Source organism: Somniosus microcephalus, chromosome 7, assembly GCF_052327205.1.
Source record: "Somniosus microcephalus isolate GS21.2 chromosome 7, FLI_Smic_1.0, whole genome shotgun sequence".
NCBI classification, from domain to species: Eukaryota; Metazoa; Chordata; class Chondrichthyes; order Squaliformes; family Somniosidae; genus Somniosus; species Somniosus microcephalus.
Genome location: NC_140993.1, coordinates 56,887,175 through 56,904,429, shown reverse-complemented (window position 1 = coordinate 56,904,429; position 17,255 = coordinate 56,887,175). Strand labels below are relative to the sequence as shown.

Below are 17,255 nucleotides of genomic sequence, written 5' to 3'. Positions count from 1 at the left end.
AACAGTCATAAACCGATGGGACTACGAGCGGCTATTCTCACACATACCCTTGAGAGACACAAAAATTATTTTGAAGACGTACACGGGGCAAAAAGTCTACTCCAAAGGAAAAATAAGGGTGACCGTTATATATAATGGTAAGGAAACACCAAAACTAGACCTGTATGTATTGCAAGATGGAGGACCACCATTACTGGGATGTGAATGGATCCGGAAAATACAACTGGATTGGCATTCCATACAGGCACTGACTGAGGCTGATAAAAAGGATGACGATGTCACACCTGGGCGACTGTCAAAGATCCTAACTGATGCGAAAGAAGTGTTCCAGCAAGGACTCGGAACACTAAAAGGCATGACAGCGACGATTAAAATTGAAGAAAACGCAAGCCCAAAATTTTTTAAGGCCAGACCGGTACCTTATGCGATCCGCCCAGCCATCGACGCAGAGCTGGAGAGTCTGGAACGTTCAGGTGTACTGTCCAAGGTAGACTGGAGCGAGTGGGCTACACCCATCGTCCCTGTGATGAAAAAGTCATTGAGCAGCACGCCTGGGGAACCAAGGAAGGTTCGCATCTGTGGGGACTTTAAGGTAACAGTGAACCCGCTCCTTCACACCGTACAATATCCACTTCCGCAGATTGAAGATATTTTCGCCTCGCTATCTGGAGATAAACGCTTCACTAAGATTGATCTGGCCCAGGCGTATCTGCAAATGGAGGTAGAAGAAGCATCAAAAAAATACCTCACAATCAACACACATAAAGGTCTCTACCAATACAACCGGCTGGTATTCGGGGTAGCATCAGCTCCGGCTATTTGGCAGAGGGCAATGGAACAAGTCCTGCAAGGGGTCCCAGGGACCCAGTGTTATTTGGACGACATCCTGGTCACGGGCGAAAATGACAGTGATCACCTTGCCAACCTGGAGCAGGTGCTCACTGGATTGCAGGAATATGGGCTCCGAGCTAACCGCCCCAAATGCGAGTTTTTTAGAAAACAGATCTCGTATTGTGGCCACGTTATCGATAAAGAGGGGTTACATAAGTCCCCAGAGAAGATTGAGGCAGTAGTCAAGGCTCCAGCACCGGAAAATATGTCACAACTGAGGTCGTTCCTCGGGCTGGTAAACTACTACCATAAGTTCTTGCCAAATTTGTCTACAATACTACACCCACTGAACACCCTACTGCAAACTGGGGTGCCATGGAAGTGGAGTGACGAATGTAGATGAGCTTTCCAGAAGTGCAAAACACTAATCACATCGAAAGAGGTATTGGCCCATTACAACCCAGCATTACCAATTCGGTTGGCATGTGATGCGTCACCCTACAGCATTGGAGCGGTGCTGTCGCACCAATTCTCGGACAGCTCAGAGAGGCCAATAGCCTTTGCGTCACGATCACTAACCTCAGCCGAGCGTAACTACGCCAAGATTGACAGGGAGGCCCTCAGCCTAGTGTGGGGAGTGAAAAAGTTCAATCACTATCTGCACGGGCAGAAATTCACCTTGCTGACTGATCACCAGCCTCTTGTCTCCATTTTTAATCTGAAGAAGGGCGTTCCGGTGATGACTGCGCAACGACTACAAAGATGGTCACTTTTTCTAGGGGCGCACCACTATGAGATTGAATATAAGGGCACGAAACAGCATGGAAATGCTGATGGGCTATCACGCCTGCCACTGCCTACTGCGGAGGAAGCACCAGCAGTGGACCCTGTCGAAATATTCCATTCAACTATAGTTGAATACCTACCGGTAACAAACGCTTGTATCGAAAAGGAAACCCGAAATGACCCGACACTGTCTCGGGTATATGATTTGACGGTGAAGGGATGGCCAGCACATGGCGACTCACTGTTGCCAGCATTCTCGACAAGGAGAGAACAGCTGTCAGTGTGCCGGGGGACCTTAATGTGTGGATCCCGAGTGGTAATTCCACCCAAGTTAAGGGATAGAGTGCTCAATGAGCTTCATGAGGGTCATCTGGGAGGGGTAAAAATGAAAAGCCTAGCCAGGGCTTATGTGTGGTGGCCGGGAATCGATAAACAAATCGAGGACCTGACCAAGAGCTGCTCAGGATGCCAGAAAGTCCAAAATGCACCACCACAGGCCCCTCTACACCCATGGGAGTGGCCCTCATCTCCATGGCAACGGGTGCATATTGATTTTGCTGGTCCATTCATGGACTCAATGTTTTTAATAGCCGTGGATGCACACTCGAAATGGCCTGAGGTCATCAAAATGTCCTCCACCACCACGGAGAAAACTATTGCAGTCCTACGGACCATTTTTGCCAGGAATGGCTTACCAGAACTGATTTGCTCCGACAACGGACCACAGTTTGTGTCCGAAGAGTTCCGGAGGTTCTTGAAAAAGAATGGGGTAAGGCATTACACATCCGCCCCGTATCATCCAGCCACAAATGGATTGGCTGAGAGGTTCGTACAAACCTTTAAGAAGGCAATAAAGGCTATGTACAATGACAACATTCCACTGCAGCACAAGGTGGACAATTTCCTGTTCGCCTACCGGAATGCGACACATGCAGTCACCAACCAAGCCCCAGCCATGATGTTCTTTAACCGAAGGTTAAGATCTCGCCTGGATTTGCTCAGACCAAACGTACGAAGAGATGTTGAGAGTAAGCAATTCCAGCACATCCATGAGAAGCCAACAAGGAGCTTCAATGTAGGGCGACCAGTCTTGGCCCGCGACTACCGAACAGAAAAATGGCAGCCAGGAACGATATGCACACGGCAGGGCCCACTAATGTACATAGTGGACGTTGGGGAGAGCATTGTGAGACGCCATGCTGACCAGATCCTAGAGTCACAGGAACAAGTCAACCCCATGCCTCGCCCATACATACCTGGTGATGAACCCGACGTACAGGTCACATCTACCTCAGAAACAGTAGCATCGGAAGCTGATGAACCAACCGATGACGGGGCCAGAATCGCCTCTGCACCAAGAGCAAGACACTCGGGAAAGGCGCTATGCAGAAAGGATCAGGAAGCCTCCTCAAAGACTGAATATATAAATAGACTATTTTCAGCTAATGTTGCATGTTAAAAGTGTTAATTGTAATTAGTTTGATATTTAATTGTTAAATGAGTGTTATGGTACTGTTAATCTAAAAGGGGAGGAATTGTAACGTATATTCCTTTAAGGGGGGAACTATCTTTTATAGCTCATGTATACTGCAGTACCGGCAGTGACCACACCTGTATATAGAACTGAGTAGTAATCTGTACAGACCAGTTCCCGTGTGAGCCACGTTGAGTAAACACCTGTTGTACCGTTCTCCTGCAGTCTGTGTCTTATTATACACGGACACAACAGCGGTGTGGCTCTCATCACCAAATCACACCTTGGTCTGTCCCCCCACTCCTCCAACACTTTCTCCTCCTTTGAGCATCTCACCTTATTGTACCCCTCTCACCTCTCATTTAAAACTCTTGTTCTCTACCGCCCACCCAAGTACCATAAAACATTTTTTACTGAGATATCTTCACTGCTCCCCTCCCTCGGCCTCTGCACTGAACGACTTCTCATCCTCGGTGATTTCAGCCTCCATCTCAATTCATCATGCTCTCTCTCCTCTGAGTTCACTAGTCTCCTATCCTCCCTTAATCTCTTCCTCCATGTAAAGTCCCCAACCCATGTTCACAGCCACCCCCTCGACCTTGCCATCTCTCATGGCCTTGCTACTCCCATCGTGTCAATCGCAGATAAGGCCATCTCTGACCAATTCCTTGTATCACTCTCCACCCACATCTCCCCTTCCATCCCCCCACCCAACCCTTCTTCCTCCTGTGTCCGCCCCTGGAAAAAACGCCCTCCCATCTCTCTTACAACTGCACTTATGAAATCCCAACTGTCCAGCCTTTGGCCCTCCATTCACCGTGACATTTCTGCAGCTACCAATCTGCTCAACCACACCCTCACCACCACCTTTGATGCCCTAGTCCCTATTAAAACAATTTCTCTCTCTCACCCTGGCCGTTTCCCCTGGCACAGCCCTCATCTCCGCTCCCTTAAGTCCAAGGGACGCAGACTTGAATGGGTATGGCGGACAACTGGTTTAGCCATTCACCGCCAGATCTGGCTGGACCACATAAAGTATTATCGTGGCTTGCTCTCGTCTGCAAAAATTTCTCACTATTCCAGAATTATTCTGGAATGCAAAGATAAACACCAGCTCCTATTCTTCTTAAACCCCTCTCCACTGTCTCCTCCACCCTCACCTCCGACAACAAGTGTGAGGAGCTCATGGACTTCTTTGTCTCTAAAATTGAGACCATCCGTTCAGCTGCCTCTGCCCCCTCCCTTCCTACCCCTAGCCCACCAGCGAAACTTCATCTAAAGCTCCCCCATGCCCTAGCCCTGAACTCACATCTTTCTCCAGTTTCTCTCCGATCTCCCCTCATGACCTCTCCGCGCTCATCTTGTCCATGAGAACCACTTCCTGCTCCCTCGACCCTATTCCCACCAAACTGCTGACCACCCATCTTCCTTTTCTGGCTCCCATGTTAGCTGACATTGTTAACAGTTCTCTCTCCAATACGATTTGGACAGGTTGGGTGATTGGGCAGAAACATGGCAAATGCACTATAATGTGGATAAATGTGAGGTTATCCACTTCGGTGGCAAAAACAGGAAGGCAGATTATTATTTGAATGGCAATAGATTGGGAGAAGGGGGAAGTGCAAAGAGACCTGGGTGTTCTTGTGCACCAGTCGCTGAAGGTAAGCATGCAGGTGCAGCAGGCAGTTAAGAAGGCAAATGGTATGTTGGCCTTCGTAGCAAGAGGGTTCAAGTACAGGAACAAGGATGTCTTGCTGCAGTTGCACAGGGCCTTGGTGAGACCGCACCTTGAGTATTGTGTGCAGTTTTGGTCGCCTTATCTGAGGAAGGATGTTCTTGCCATGGAAGGAGTGCAGCGAAGATTCACCAGACTGATACCTGGGATGGCAGGAATGACGTATGAGGAGAGATTATGTCGATTGGGCTTATACTCACTGGAGTTTAGAAGATTGAGAGGGGATCTCATCGAAACCTATAAAATTCTGTCAGGCCTGGACAGACTAGATGCAGGAAGGATGTTTCCGATGGCCGGGGAGTCCAGAACCAGGGGTCATAGTCTAAGGATAAGGGGTAAGCCATTTAGGACTGAGATGAGGAGGAATTTCTTCACCCAGAGAGTGGTGAACCTGTGGAATTCTCTGCCACAGAGGGCGATGGAGGCCAGTTCATTAAATATATTCAAGAAGGAGTTGGATATATTTCTTAAGGCTAAAGGGATCAAGGGATATGGGGAGAAGGCAGGGACCGGGTACTGAATTTGGATGATCAGCCATGATCTCATTGAATGGCGGAGCAGGCTCGAGGGGCCGAATGGCCTACTTCTGCTCCTATCTTCTATGTTCCTATGTTTCTCTCCTCAGGTACTGTCCCCCTCTCCTCAAATCTGCTGTCATCACCCCTCTCCTCAAAAAAACAACCCTTGACCCCTCTGTCCTTGCAAACTACTGCCCCATCTCCAACCTCCCTTTCCTCTCCAAAGCCCTTGAACGTGTTGTTGTCTCCCATATCCATGCCCATCTTTCCCGCAATTCTATGTTTGAACTCCTCCAATCAGGTTTCTACCCTTGCCACAGTACCGAAACGGCTCTCATCAAAGTCACAAATGACATCCTTTGTGACTGTGATAAAGGTAAGCTATCCCTCCTCGTCCTTTTTGATTTGTCTGCAGCCTTTGACACGGTTGACCACTCCATCCTTCTCCAATGCCTCCTTACCGTTGTCCAGCTGGGTGGGACTGTACTCGCCTGGTTCCATTCTTATCTACCTAATCGTAGCTAGAGAATCACCTGCAATGGCTTCTCTTCCCACTCCCGCATCGTTACCTCTGGTGTCCCCCAAGGATCTATCCTTGGCCCCCTGCTATTTCTCATCTACATGTTGCCCCTTAGCAACATCATCTGAAAACACAGTGTCCATTTCCACATGTACGCTGATGACCTCTCTTTCCTCCTTTAAGATGCTGCTTAAAACCTACCTCTTTGACCAAGCTTTTGGTCACCTGCCCTAATTTCTCCTTATGTGGCTCGGTGTCAAATTTTTTTGTCTTTTAATACTCCTGTGAAACAAGCGCCTTGGGACGTTTTACTACGTTAAAGGCGCTATATAAATGCAAATTGTTGTTGTTTTTGTTGTAACCAAATGGAATAGATTTCCAATGAGCACAGTCAATAATTATATGGTGGAACCTTTCATAAAGGAAATGAACCGTCTCCTAATTTATCGAGGAGTAGATAATCTTGGATACTCTTTCTTTAAAATGCCTTTTTATTTTTTTCTCCTCATTTCTCCTTTCTATGTCATGCACCTTATCTGACTGGAGACCTACTTCTGAATCTCCAGCAGTGCTGCTGAGCAGCTGATGCTGAGAGGTATGTGAAAATGGCCCAGGGTGACGCACTCTCTGATTTTTCTCTCCACTCCAATGGGAAAGCTCATGGCCTCTAATCAGTGTCTCCCCATAGTGGGATGTTTGTCTCATTATTTGCTCAGGTGAAGTCTTTGACACATATCCCACTGATTCTCTTTTGATTTACAACACTCCCATGATGTCTTGTCCTCTTCCCTCCACGAGGATCCTTTATCTAGTCAGAGGAAGATTTCAATTGCATAATAGAACGAATACAAATGTGACGTTGAGGCAACATTTTAGTCTGGTGGTTTTCACAAGATAGATACAGATGAGAAAGGTCTTTCAACCAATCGGAGCTCATCCATTCAGGATAAACCCTAGAGTATTGCCGGCACAGCATCTACTTAAATGATTCCAAGGCTTTTACCTCCACTATTTCATCTGGAATCAATTCCATGTGTTAATCACACTTTTGTGAAGCACCTCCTGACATCAACCCTAAATGGGTTCATTGATGTCCTTTAGGGAAAGAAACCTGCTTGCCTTCCCCATCTGATCTATACGTGACTCCAGCCCCACATCAATGTACTTGACGCTTAACTGTCCTCGCAGTGGCCTAGCAAGTCATTCTGTCATACAAACCGTCACCACTCGTTCAACAAGACCCACCACCACCTTCTCAGGGAAATTAGGGATGGGCAATAAATGTGGCCTTGCCAGCATTGTCCATCCCTAGAATGCTTATTAAAAAAATCCATTTCACTAGCTTAAAGTAGTGTTTTGGATCTACCTTTTCTATACCATTTAATATCTTATACACCTTTATGAGATCACCTCTCAGTTGTCTCCATTCAAAGATCATAAAGGCATGTTTCTTCAGCTTTCCCTCATACCTCAGCCTCTGAGTCCAGATTTTGCTGATGTTGACAAAATTACCTTTAGTTTTGCAGTAAATTAGTCATTGGTAATTACTGTCGGTCACCAATTATCCTGTATATCATTGGGATATACAGGATTGATTACTCTTTCATTGAAACCTTTAGATAATTCGTTACCCCCTGTCTATTGTCCATTGTGTACTCATATTATCCAACAACAACAACTTGCAATTATATACCGGCTTTAACATAGTAAAGCGTCACAAGGCCCTTCACTGAAGGGTAATCAGATAAAAATTACATTTACCCAAAGAATGATTTATTATTCTATCTATCTTACTCTGCTTATATTTTTCTTTATTAGAATCAAGGATTCCTGGGGAACTCAGCTACAGACAGATATGAAGGGATCAGTTGCCAGCTCAAAATCAGCGGTAGCAGTGCGGAGAATCTGAGCGTCTACAGGAAGAAGGGTGAGTGTTACAAGAATTCGATGGACATGAGCCATTTGTAGATGAGGACATGTTTTATTGCATGGGCTGGAAGTTTATTATTTTCTGGGCCTGACTTTGAATGATCCTAAAATCTACACAATCACGAACTAAAAACCAAGTTCAAGAATGCACTACCAGTGTGTGAGTCACCTTACACTGCCGGGATATATAGGGGGCAAGGCATCTATCAAACCAACAGGGAATATAAATGCATATGTAGCAACAGACAGTCAAAGAATGGTCACATTAATATTCTGCCTGGAATTGTCCAATTTCTCCAACTGGCCTTGCTGTCATGGTTTATGATGTTCTCTAAGTTCCGTGATTGGATTATACCATATTAAATTACCATTATCACTGTCTAGACTACACTTAGACTCAGTTGCCATGACTCTGCTCTGCTACTTAGTCACTTCAAGTTTTAAGGTAACCTGTTCCAGCCTACAGTGCCCATCCCCCACCTGCTGTTGTTAATTGCGGAGCTTGAGGACTGTACTTCAGGGTACTGCTGGCTTCTCAGCTTTACTTTGCTGCTGTGTTGGGCCCTGGACAGAAATCTACCTGCTCCTCCACTTCCATTATCGCTTCCTGCAGAGACAATATTCTCTGCTGAAATACCTGGCCTGCTCCTGTGTCCTCCGTTTCCCGCTCCTCCACTGAGAAATTTTCACTGTACACCGAGATATTTCTGATCTTTTCCATCCGGTTCCCATCTTCCTCTGGATTCTGCTCAATGAACTTTGCTTTACGCTTTCCGTTTGCTTCCCTTGGCCGCTGACTCCATTCATCCTTCAGAATTCTTCCATCACCCTTAGCTGGACTGTGTTGGACCGCTTCCTCAAGCTCCTACTGCTCCTCCCAAAACTTGCATGCTCCTACAGCTGATCTTTGGACCAGCTCTCTTATCTGTACTGTTCATGTGGATTCACCTTTCACCCTCCCCTGCCTCCCTGGGCTGCACTGCTCTCAGTCCTTGGGTTTCACTCCCGGTAAAGTAGCAGAAAGTGGGGGCGGATGGCAAAACCGCCCCCATCCCACCCCCGTGCCCTTTTGCCAGGAGGCGGGAAGATGTGCTGCTTCGAGTCCCGTCTCCTGGAGGCGGGAAAGGGATTAAATCCTTTTAACTGCCTGTTAACAGGCAGGAAAAAGGATTAGTGCCATTTTACCTTCACAGGTGAAGGCTTCCCGACCTCGGAGAACCCCGCCGGGTTGGAGGAGTCGAGTAGGAGGTTTGCAGGGGTCGAAGGGACCTGAAAGTAAGATGTAGAGGCGAGTGATGGGTGCAAGTGTGGAGTGGTAAGTATGTATGGTGAGTGTTAAGTTTACAAAATGTTCACTTACCTTGGTTTCTGTCTACAGCCTTCATCCGCTCTAGATCGGGAGTCCCGACATCTTCCTTGTCGATTTCACAGACTGGCTGTTGGATCCTCTGAACCAACAGTCATCTGAAATCTACAAAGTTGAAAGGTTTGATGAGTCGTGAACACAAGGACTCATCAAACTACAGAGAATATCAGTGTTTGACAGCTTCACAGAGCTGTCAAATGCTGACATTTCTTCTTTCAAGAAGTCTTGACAGATAGCACGTCAGACGTTGACGTGCTCTGTCAGTGACTTCCCCCTAATTGGCCTGCTGAGCCCGCAGGGCAGGCTGAACAAAGTCAATCAGGGGAAAATCCCGCTGGTTAGCCAGAAGGTGATGGAGGCGGGACATAGACCCGACAAGCAGCAGTCCCGCCTCCAACTCGTCTCCATTGAGAAAATCCAGCCCCTCACCTCTTCCACCCGTCTCGCCTCCTTTAAAATCTTTATTCTCTACCGCTCCCACTCCAAGTTTCTCATAGAGCTATCCTTCCTCCATTCCACCCTCAGGGCTGGATTTTGTCAATAGGAATGTGATGGAGGCGGGACTCCCACTTTTTGGGTTGTAGTCCTGCCTCCATTGATTTGTGGCCAACCCACGCGATTTTCCCTTGATTGACCTTATTGAGCCCACCCAGCGGGCTCAGCAGGCCAATTAAGGGCGCCCGGTTACAGGTGACGTCAGGGATTGACATTTCATCTGTCAAGAGCTTTTGACAGATGAAATATCAGCGTTTGACAGCTCTGTGAAGCTGTCAAACACTGACAATCTGACTTCTAACTTGAGTCCTTCTCCACAGACTCAGTTAGAAATCTCTCCAGAACAGAAAGCAGAATGCTGCAACTTTTGACAGCTCGCAGCCATTCTGCTTTCTGTGCCGGTGAGATGAGGGACTCCCGAGACCTGAAGGAAGGAAGCCTGCATTAGTAAGTAAAGGTAAGTAAAACTTATTTAAACACTTTACACACACCAAACACACTTACCTCAGCACACATGCACCCATCACTCACCTGAACACCGGACATCTCAAACCCTCCAAGCCCTTCAGCCCGACGGTCCGCCTCGCTAACTTGGCGTGGTTTGGAGCTGTCGGGCAGCCCACACTTCAGGGCTAAAAATAGTTGTGGTAAACCACTGCTAACTCTGTACATGTCTGTGTGGTAAACCACTGTTAACTCTGTACAGGTCCGGGCATGTCTCCGCCCCTGGCTCCACCCCTAAGCCCGGGTATAAAGGTGACTCACCACCCTTCCCCCGGGAGCTCTTAGGATGGATCCACTAGCAGAGGCATGCTCCAGTTCTTAGTCAATAAAAGCTTACTTCGTATAAGTTCAACTCGTAGTCTTTGGTGTTGTTGATAGTGCATCAATTTTATTGGCTAAATTTTCGACATGGAGCAAATCTTGAAGCCGGAACGTTTAGACCTGGATCCTCAAGCAGCAGATGCAGACAATAACTTTGAACACTGGCTGAGCTGTTTCGAAGCCTTCCTGGAGGCCTCCAGCACTACCGTCACTACAGATGATGCGAAACGGCTTGTCTTGAACTCACGGGTGAGCCACCGAGTCTACTCGATCATCCGAGACGCCACAACTTACGCGGCCGCCATCGCGACGCTAAAGGAACAATACGTGAGACCTGTTAACGAGGTCTACGCCAGACACCTCCTGGCTACCCGAAAACAGCGCCCCGGGGAATCGGGCGCCCAATATTTACTGGCACTGAGAGTCCTCGGCCGGGCCTGTAATTGCAAAGCGGTGACGGCCAAGGAATGCATGGAAGACCTGATCCGAGACGCCTACGTAGCCGGCATCAGGTCCAACTATACACGGCAGAGGCTGCTGGAACAGAGGGGGCTCGACCTGCAGAAGACGGTGGCCCTCGCTAACTCGTTAGACGTGGCCCTCCAGAACATGGACGCCTACCCCCCTGACCGGATGGCCACGTGGATGTCACGGGAGCAGCCATCTTGGGACCCGGTAAGGCCACAAGCCGCCAGCAGCCCAACTACAGCTGCAATGACCAGAGGCCAGAAATGCTACTTCTGCGGCCAGGCCAAGCACCCCAGACAGCAATGCCCAGCAAAGGAGGCGACCTGCTCCAAATGCGGCAAGAAAGGCCACTACACGAGAGTGTGCAGGGTGAAATCGATCCCCAATTCCAGCAGCGCCGCGTGTGAACCGTGCAGGCCGCCATTTTGGACCCCACCAACCACGTGTGAGCCGTGCGGGCCGCCATTTTGGGCACCACCAGCCACGGGGGAGCCGCCATCTTGGACACCATTTCGGGACCAGGCCCCCGGCGCGGGCGAATACTACAGCGACCCACCGACCTCGACGATGGCCTCCATCACCCTGGGCCAATCTAGGCCCCATCAACTAGCCAGGTCCACGATGAACGTAAAGGTAAATGGCCATGCCACAAATTGCCTTTTCGACTGCGGAAGTACGGACAGCTTCATCCACCCCGACACGGTGCGACGCTACTCCCTATCGGTTATGCCCACACGCCACCAGGTCTTTATGGCCTCAAAGTCCCATATGGCGGACGTCGGCGGCTATTGTGTAGCGACTCTGACAGTGAACGGCGTGGAGTACAGAGATTTTAAATTCCTCGTCCTGCCACAGCTCTGCGCTCCCGTACTGCTAGGATTAGACTTCCAGTGCCATCTGGAGAGCGTCACGATGGCATATGGCGGGCCCCTGCCCCCACTTACAGTCTGCAGCCGGCAGAATTTAAACACGGCGCCGCGCAAAGTATGCAGCCTGTCGACCCTGAAGGTCAAACCCCCCCCGTTGTTTGCTAACCTCACCAAAGACTGCAAGCCAATTGCTACTAAAAGCAGGCGGTACAGTGCCGGGGATAGGAGCTTTATTAAATCAGAAGTACAAAGACTCCTGAGGGAAGGGATTATCGAGGGCAGCACCAGCCCATGGCGAGCCCAAGTGGTGGTAGTGAAGACCGGCGAAAAACAGCGCCTGGTTATTGATTACAGCCAGACGATCAATCGATACACGCAATTAAACGCATACCCACTTCCCCGCATATCTGACATGGTCAACCAGATAGCACAATACCGGGTATTCTCGACAATTGATCTGAAGTCGGCATACCACCAGCTCCCCATCAGGCCTGAGGACCGCCAGTACACGGCCTTCGAGGCTGACGGTCGCCTCTACCACTTCCTCCGAGTCCCCTTCGGCGTCACCAACGGGGTCTCGGTCTTCCAAAGGGAGATGGGCCGGATGGTTGACCAGAACGCGCTGCAGGCCACCTTCCCCTATCTAGACAACGTCACCATCTGCGGCCATGACCGGCATGACCACGACGCCAACCTAGAAAAATTCCTCCATACGGCCCAACAGCTGAATCTGACATACAACAGAGAAAAATGTATGTTCCGCACCATGCGTCTCGCTATTCTTGGCTGCGTGGTGGAAAACGGAGTCATCGGCCCCGACCCCGACCGAATGCGCCCCCTCCTGGAACTACCCCTCCCCCACTGCCTAAAAGCCCTGAAGAGATGCCTAGGGTTCTTCTCTTACTACGCCCAGTGGGTGCCCAACTATGCGGACAAAGCCCGGCCCCTCATCAAGTCAACCTCCTTCCCCCTGATGGCAGAGGCCCGTGCGGCCTTCACCCTCATAAAAGAGGACATTGCGAAGGCCACAATGCATGCAGTGGATGAGTCCATCCCTTTCCAAGTGGAGAGCGATGCATCCGACTTCGCCCTAGCTTTGGCCTTCTTCTCACGGACCCTCCAGGGCCCCGAAATTCGACACTCCTCAGTCGAGAAGGAGGCCCAGGCGATAGTGGAGGCTGTACGGCACTGGAGGCACTACCTGGCTGGTAAACGTTTCACCCTGCTCACTGACCAACGGTCAGTAGCATTTATGTTTAACAACAGACAAAGGGGGAAAATCAAAAATGATAAGATATTGCGGTGGAGGATCGAGTTATCCACCTACAACTACGATATCTTATACCAGCCCGGGAAACTTAATGAGCCCCCAGATGCCCTATCCCGTGGGACATGTGCCAACGCACAAGTCGATAGGCTACGGACCCTCCACAATGATCTCTGCCACCCGGGGGTCACCAGGTTCTTCCATTTTATTAAAGCTCGCAACCTGCCTTACTCCATCGAAGAGGTCAGGACCATGACCAGGAACTGCCAGGTCTGCGCCGAATGCAAACCGCATTTTTATAGGCCAGACAGGGCACACCTGATTAAAGCCACCCGCCCCTTCGAACGTCTCAGCGTCGATTTCAAGGGGCCCCTTCCCTCCTCTGACCACAACACGTACTTCCTCAATATTATTGACGAGTACTCCCGTTTCCCCTTCGCCATCCCCTGCCCGGACATGACCAGCGCCACAGTCATCAGGTGCCTCAACGACCTGTTCGCCATATTTGGCTTCCCCAATTACATCCACAGCGACAGGGGCTTGTTGTTCATGAGCGACGAGCTGCGCCAGTACCTGCTCGAGAAGGGCATAGCCATGAGCAGGACTACCAGCTACAACCCCCGGGGTAACGGACAGGTAGAGAGGGAGAACGCAACGGTGTGGAAGGCCGCCATACTCGCCCTAAAATCCAAGGGCCTCCCAATCTCCCGCTGGCAAGATGTCCTCCCCAATGCGCTCCACTCCATACGATCACTGCTCTGTACTGCCACAAACGCCACCCCTCACGAGAAGATGTTCGTCTTCCCCAGGAAATCCATCTCGGGGACATCACTACCGCCATGGCTGATGTCTCCGGGACCCGCCCTGCTCAGGAAACACGTGAGGAGCCATAAGACGGACCCCCTGGTCGAAAAAGTTCACCTCCTCCACGCCAACCCATAGTACGCCTACGTGGCGTATCCTGACGGGTGGGAGGACACAGTCTCAATTCGAGACCTCGCACCCTCAGGTACCACCCGAAACACCATCGATCACCATCCACTACCTCCACCCACCACCACTACCCATGACGCACCACCGGGGTGTCTACCATGAACTGACGACATGCCGGTGCCATCCCTACCCCGAGAGGATGACACGCCAGTGCTCCGTCCCACGCGAGAAGCGGCCGCGGGCAAAGAACCGCCGCAACCGGCACCACGAAGATCATTACGGCAGACAAGACCCCCGGAGAGACTTTCGTATACGAACTTTTGAAACACTTCACCCCGCCGGACTCTTTTTTAAATGAGGGGTGAATGTGGTAAACCACTGCTAACTCTGTACATGTCTGTGTGGTAAACCACTATTAACTCTGTACAGGTCCGGGCATGTCTCCGCCCCTGGCTCCACCCCTAAGCCCGGGTATAAAGGTGACTCACCGCCCTTCCCCCGGGAGCTCTTAGGATGGATCCACTAGCAGAGGCATGCTCCAGTTCTTAGTCAATAAAAGTCTACTTCGTATAAGTTCAACTCTTAGTCTTTGGTGTTGTTGATAGTGCATCAATAGTGATTAGGCCAAAAACTGCCTGTTAACTACCTGTTAACAAGCAGTTAATTGGCACTAATCCCCATCCCACCTCAGGGAGGCGGCTTCCAGCACAGGTCAGGCACCTGCCTCCTGGGAAACGGGCATGGAGGCGGGTTGGGGGCGGGAAGGGTTCGTGCCCCCTGATTCTGCAATTTCCCCCCTACTCCCACCTCCAAACCCGCCTCCACGGGGATTGGAAATTCGAGCCCTCAGTCTCTGCACTGTGACTTCATCCTCCGTGATTTCCATCTCCATCTCAACTTACCTGTCCTTTCTTCTCTGATTTCATTGCCTTCATCAATCTCTCACTCCATATAAGCTTTCCTATCCATATTCACGCCCACCCCCTTAACCATGTTATCTCATTCGGCCTCTCTGCTTCCAACGTCTGAATCACAGACGAGCCCATATCTGACCTTTTTCTTGTATCTTTCACCACCCACATGCTTCACCATCCTACCCTCCTCCGACCCATTTTTCTTCTGAGTTCACCCTTGGAATAAACTCTCCCCCAGTTCAATTTCCTGAAAATGGGTTCAGCTTTTCTTGGTGGAAAGAAAACCCAAACGTTGTCCAGGAGTTGTGCGATGATAGAGTGCAGAATGAACACTGATGACAGGTTTTTTGCTTCTCTTTCCTAATTAGAGCACAAAGGCTCACTGTGCAGTCAGCCAGACAGAAACCATGCTCATAGTGCAGATGACATCATTTGGATATTACCTCTGTTGGCAACCAAGTGAGCTGTTTTCAAAATGTTCAGAATGTAACACAGTAAAATCCTCCTTGTCTGATTACACGTGGGACGGTATGGACACATGCTAAACACCCACCCAAGGAAAACTGTAGGAATAACCATTACACCCTCCCAAACATTATATTGTGGTCATTTTCAGAATGACATTTCCAAAGGCCTAGCTGCAAGTTACATACTCGCTACAGAAGTGAAAGGTATGAAGGAAAAAGATGAAGAGAAAAAATGCCTTTAAAAAGGAATCTCAGCCTCATAATAATAATTAGAGTCACTTTTATGGCTGGCAGGACCACATTTTGCCTCAACAGGATGATAGGCTAGAAATTACCATTGGTGATATTAGTGAGCAAACATTCAACAAGCTCACATGAAATATCTTTGTTTTCTACTTTAATGGAGATATTAACCTCTTTAAATTGGGTTAATAGCTCTGTTAAAATGGTAAATACAAAAACACTTAGGGGGTGATTTTGCCAATGGGGAGGCGAGACTGCTGCTTGTTGGGTTTTAGTCCTGCCTCCATCGACGTCCGGCCAACCCACGCTATTTTTCCTTGATTGACCTTGTTAAGCCCGCCCTTAGCAGGCCAATTAAGGGAAAGCCGGTTACTGGGTGATGTCAGCGAGTACCGTTTCATCTGTCAAGAGCTTTTGACAGATGAAATGTCAGCATTTGACAGCTCTGTGAAGCTGTCAAACACTGACAATCTGTCTTCTAAGTTGAGTACTTACTCAAGGCTCAATTAGAAAGCCTTCCTGAGCAGAAAGCTGATGCATTTGAGAATGCAGCGGCCATTCTGCTTTCTCTGCCGGTGAGATAAGGGACTCCCAAGACCTGAAGAGATGAAGCCTGGAGGAAGAAGCAAAGTTAAGTAAAGCTTTTAAAACACTCAACACTAACCTCACACACTTACCAATGCACACATGCACCCATCACACACCTGCACACCGGACATCTCGGCCCCTCCAACCTCCGCAGACTCACGGCTCACCTCGCTGACCCCGGCGAGGTTTGGAGCCATCAGGAAGCCCACACTTTAGGTGGCAAAATAGGGATTAGCCAAAAAACTGCCTGTTAACTACCTGTTAACAGGTAATTAATTGGCACTAATCCCCTTCCCGCCTCGAGGAGGTGGCTGCCAGCGCGGGTCGGGTGCCCGCCTCCCGGGAAGATGGCATGGAGGCGGGTTGGGGGCGGGATGGGTACCCGTCCCCAGATTCTGCCATTTTCCTGGCAGTCCCACCTCCATACCCGCCTCTCCAGGGTTGGCAAAATCGCCCCTTTAGAATTTACCCATTAATTTCACCAACAATAACTTCCCTTCTATAGTCCTCAATCTTGTTGAAGCAAAATATAACCTCAACAGACAGTGAAAGTGGTTTTAGTTATTTTGAATGAGAAGACTGCTCCTTTTTTGTAGATGTTTTCTCCCCTCTCCTTTTCCCAACTTGCGTCCCCTCTGTGGTGAGCATGTGACCTGCACCCAGCTATGGACAACTTCCTTTCTCTTGGCTTCTTGGCAAGAATCTAGTTGCTTGTCTGAAGTAGTTATCAAAAAAAATGTTAATGCTGTCTATGCATGAGTAGTTGGAATAATAAGAAAGGGACAACTAGCATTTGAATCCTGGGAAATGCTTCTCCGCTTCAACATTCCCAACTTAGGAACGTTTATTTTTTTGTTACCAACTTCAAACAAACAAACACATTCTCGTCAGGAAGCAGTGTGGAAGCAAGGTCTCTGTGGGTATGATGGGAATGTTTATATTAAAAACAGATAAATGGACATGGGTAAAGTGAAGTCAAAAACTAACTGAGGTGTCCTTTCTGTAGTCTGGTTATTTTTGGCAGAGG

At 49.1% G+C, this 17,255-nt stretch overlaps 1 protein-coding gene across 1 annotated transcript in view; it reads left to right on the top strand.

Annotated features, from left to right (window-relative positions):
* Positions 1-17,255, top strand: part of tg (thyroglobulin) — a 604,630-nt gene that overhangs the window by 124,744 nt on the left and 462,631 nt on the right. Inside the window, exon 23 of the mRNA XM_085993935.1 lies at positions 7,683-7,791. Within this exon, the coding sequence (XP_085850061.1) occupies positions 7,683-7,791 (109 nt within the window). The remainder of the gene's footprint in view (positions 1-7,682; positions 7,792-17,255) is intronic.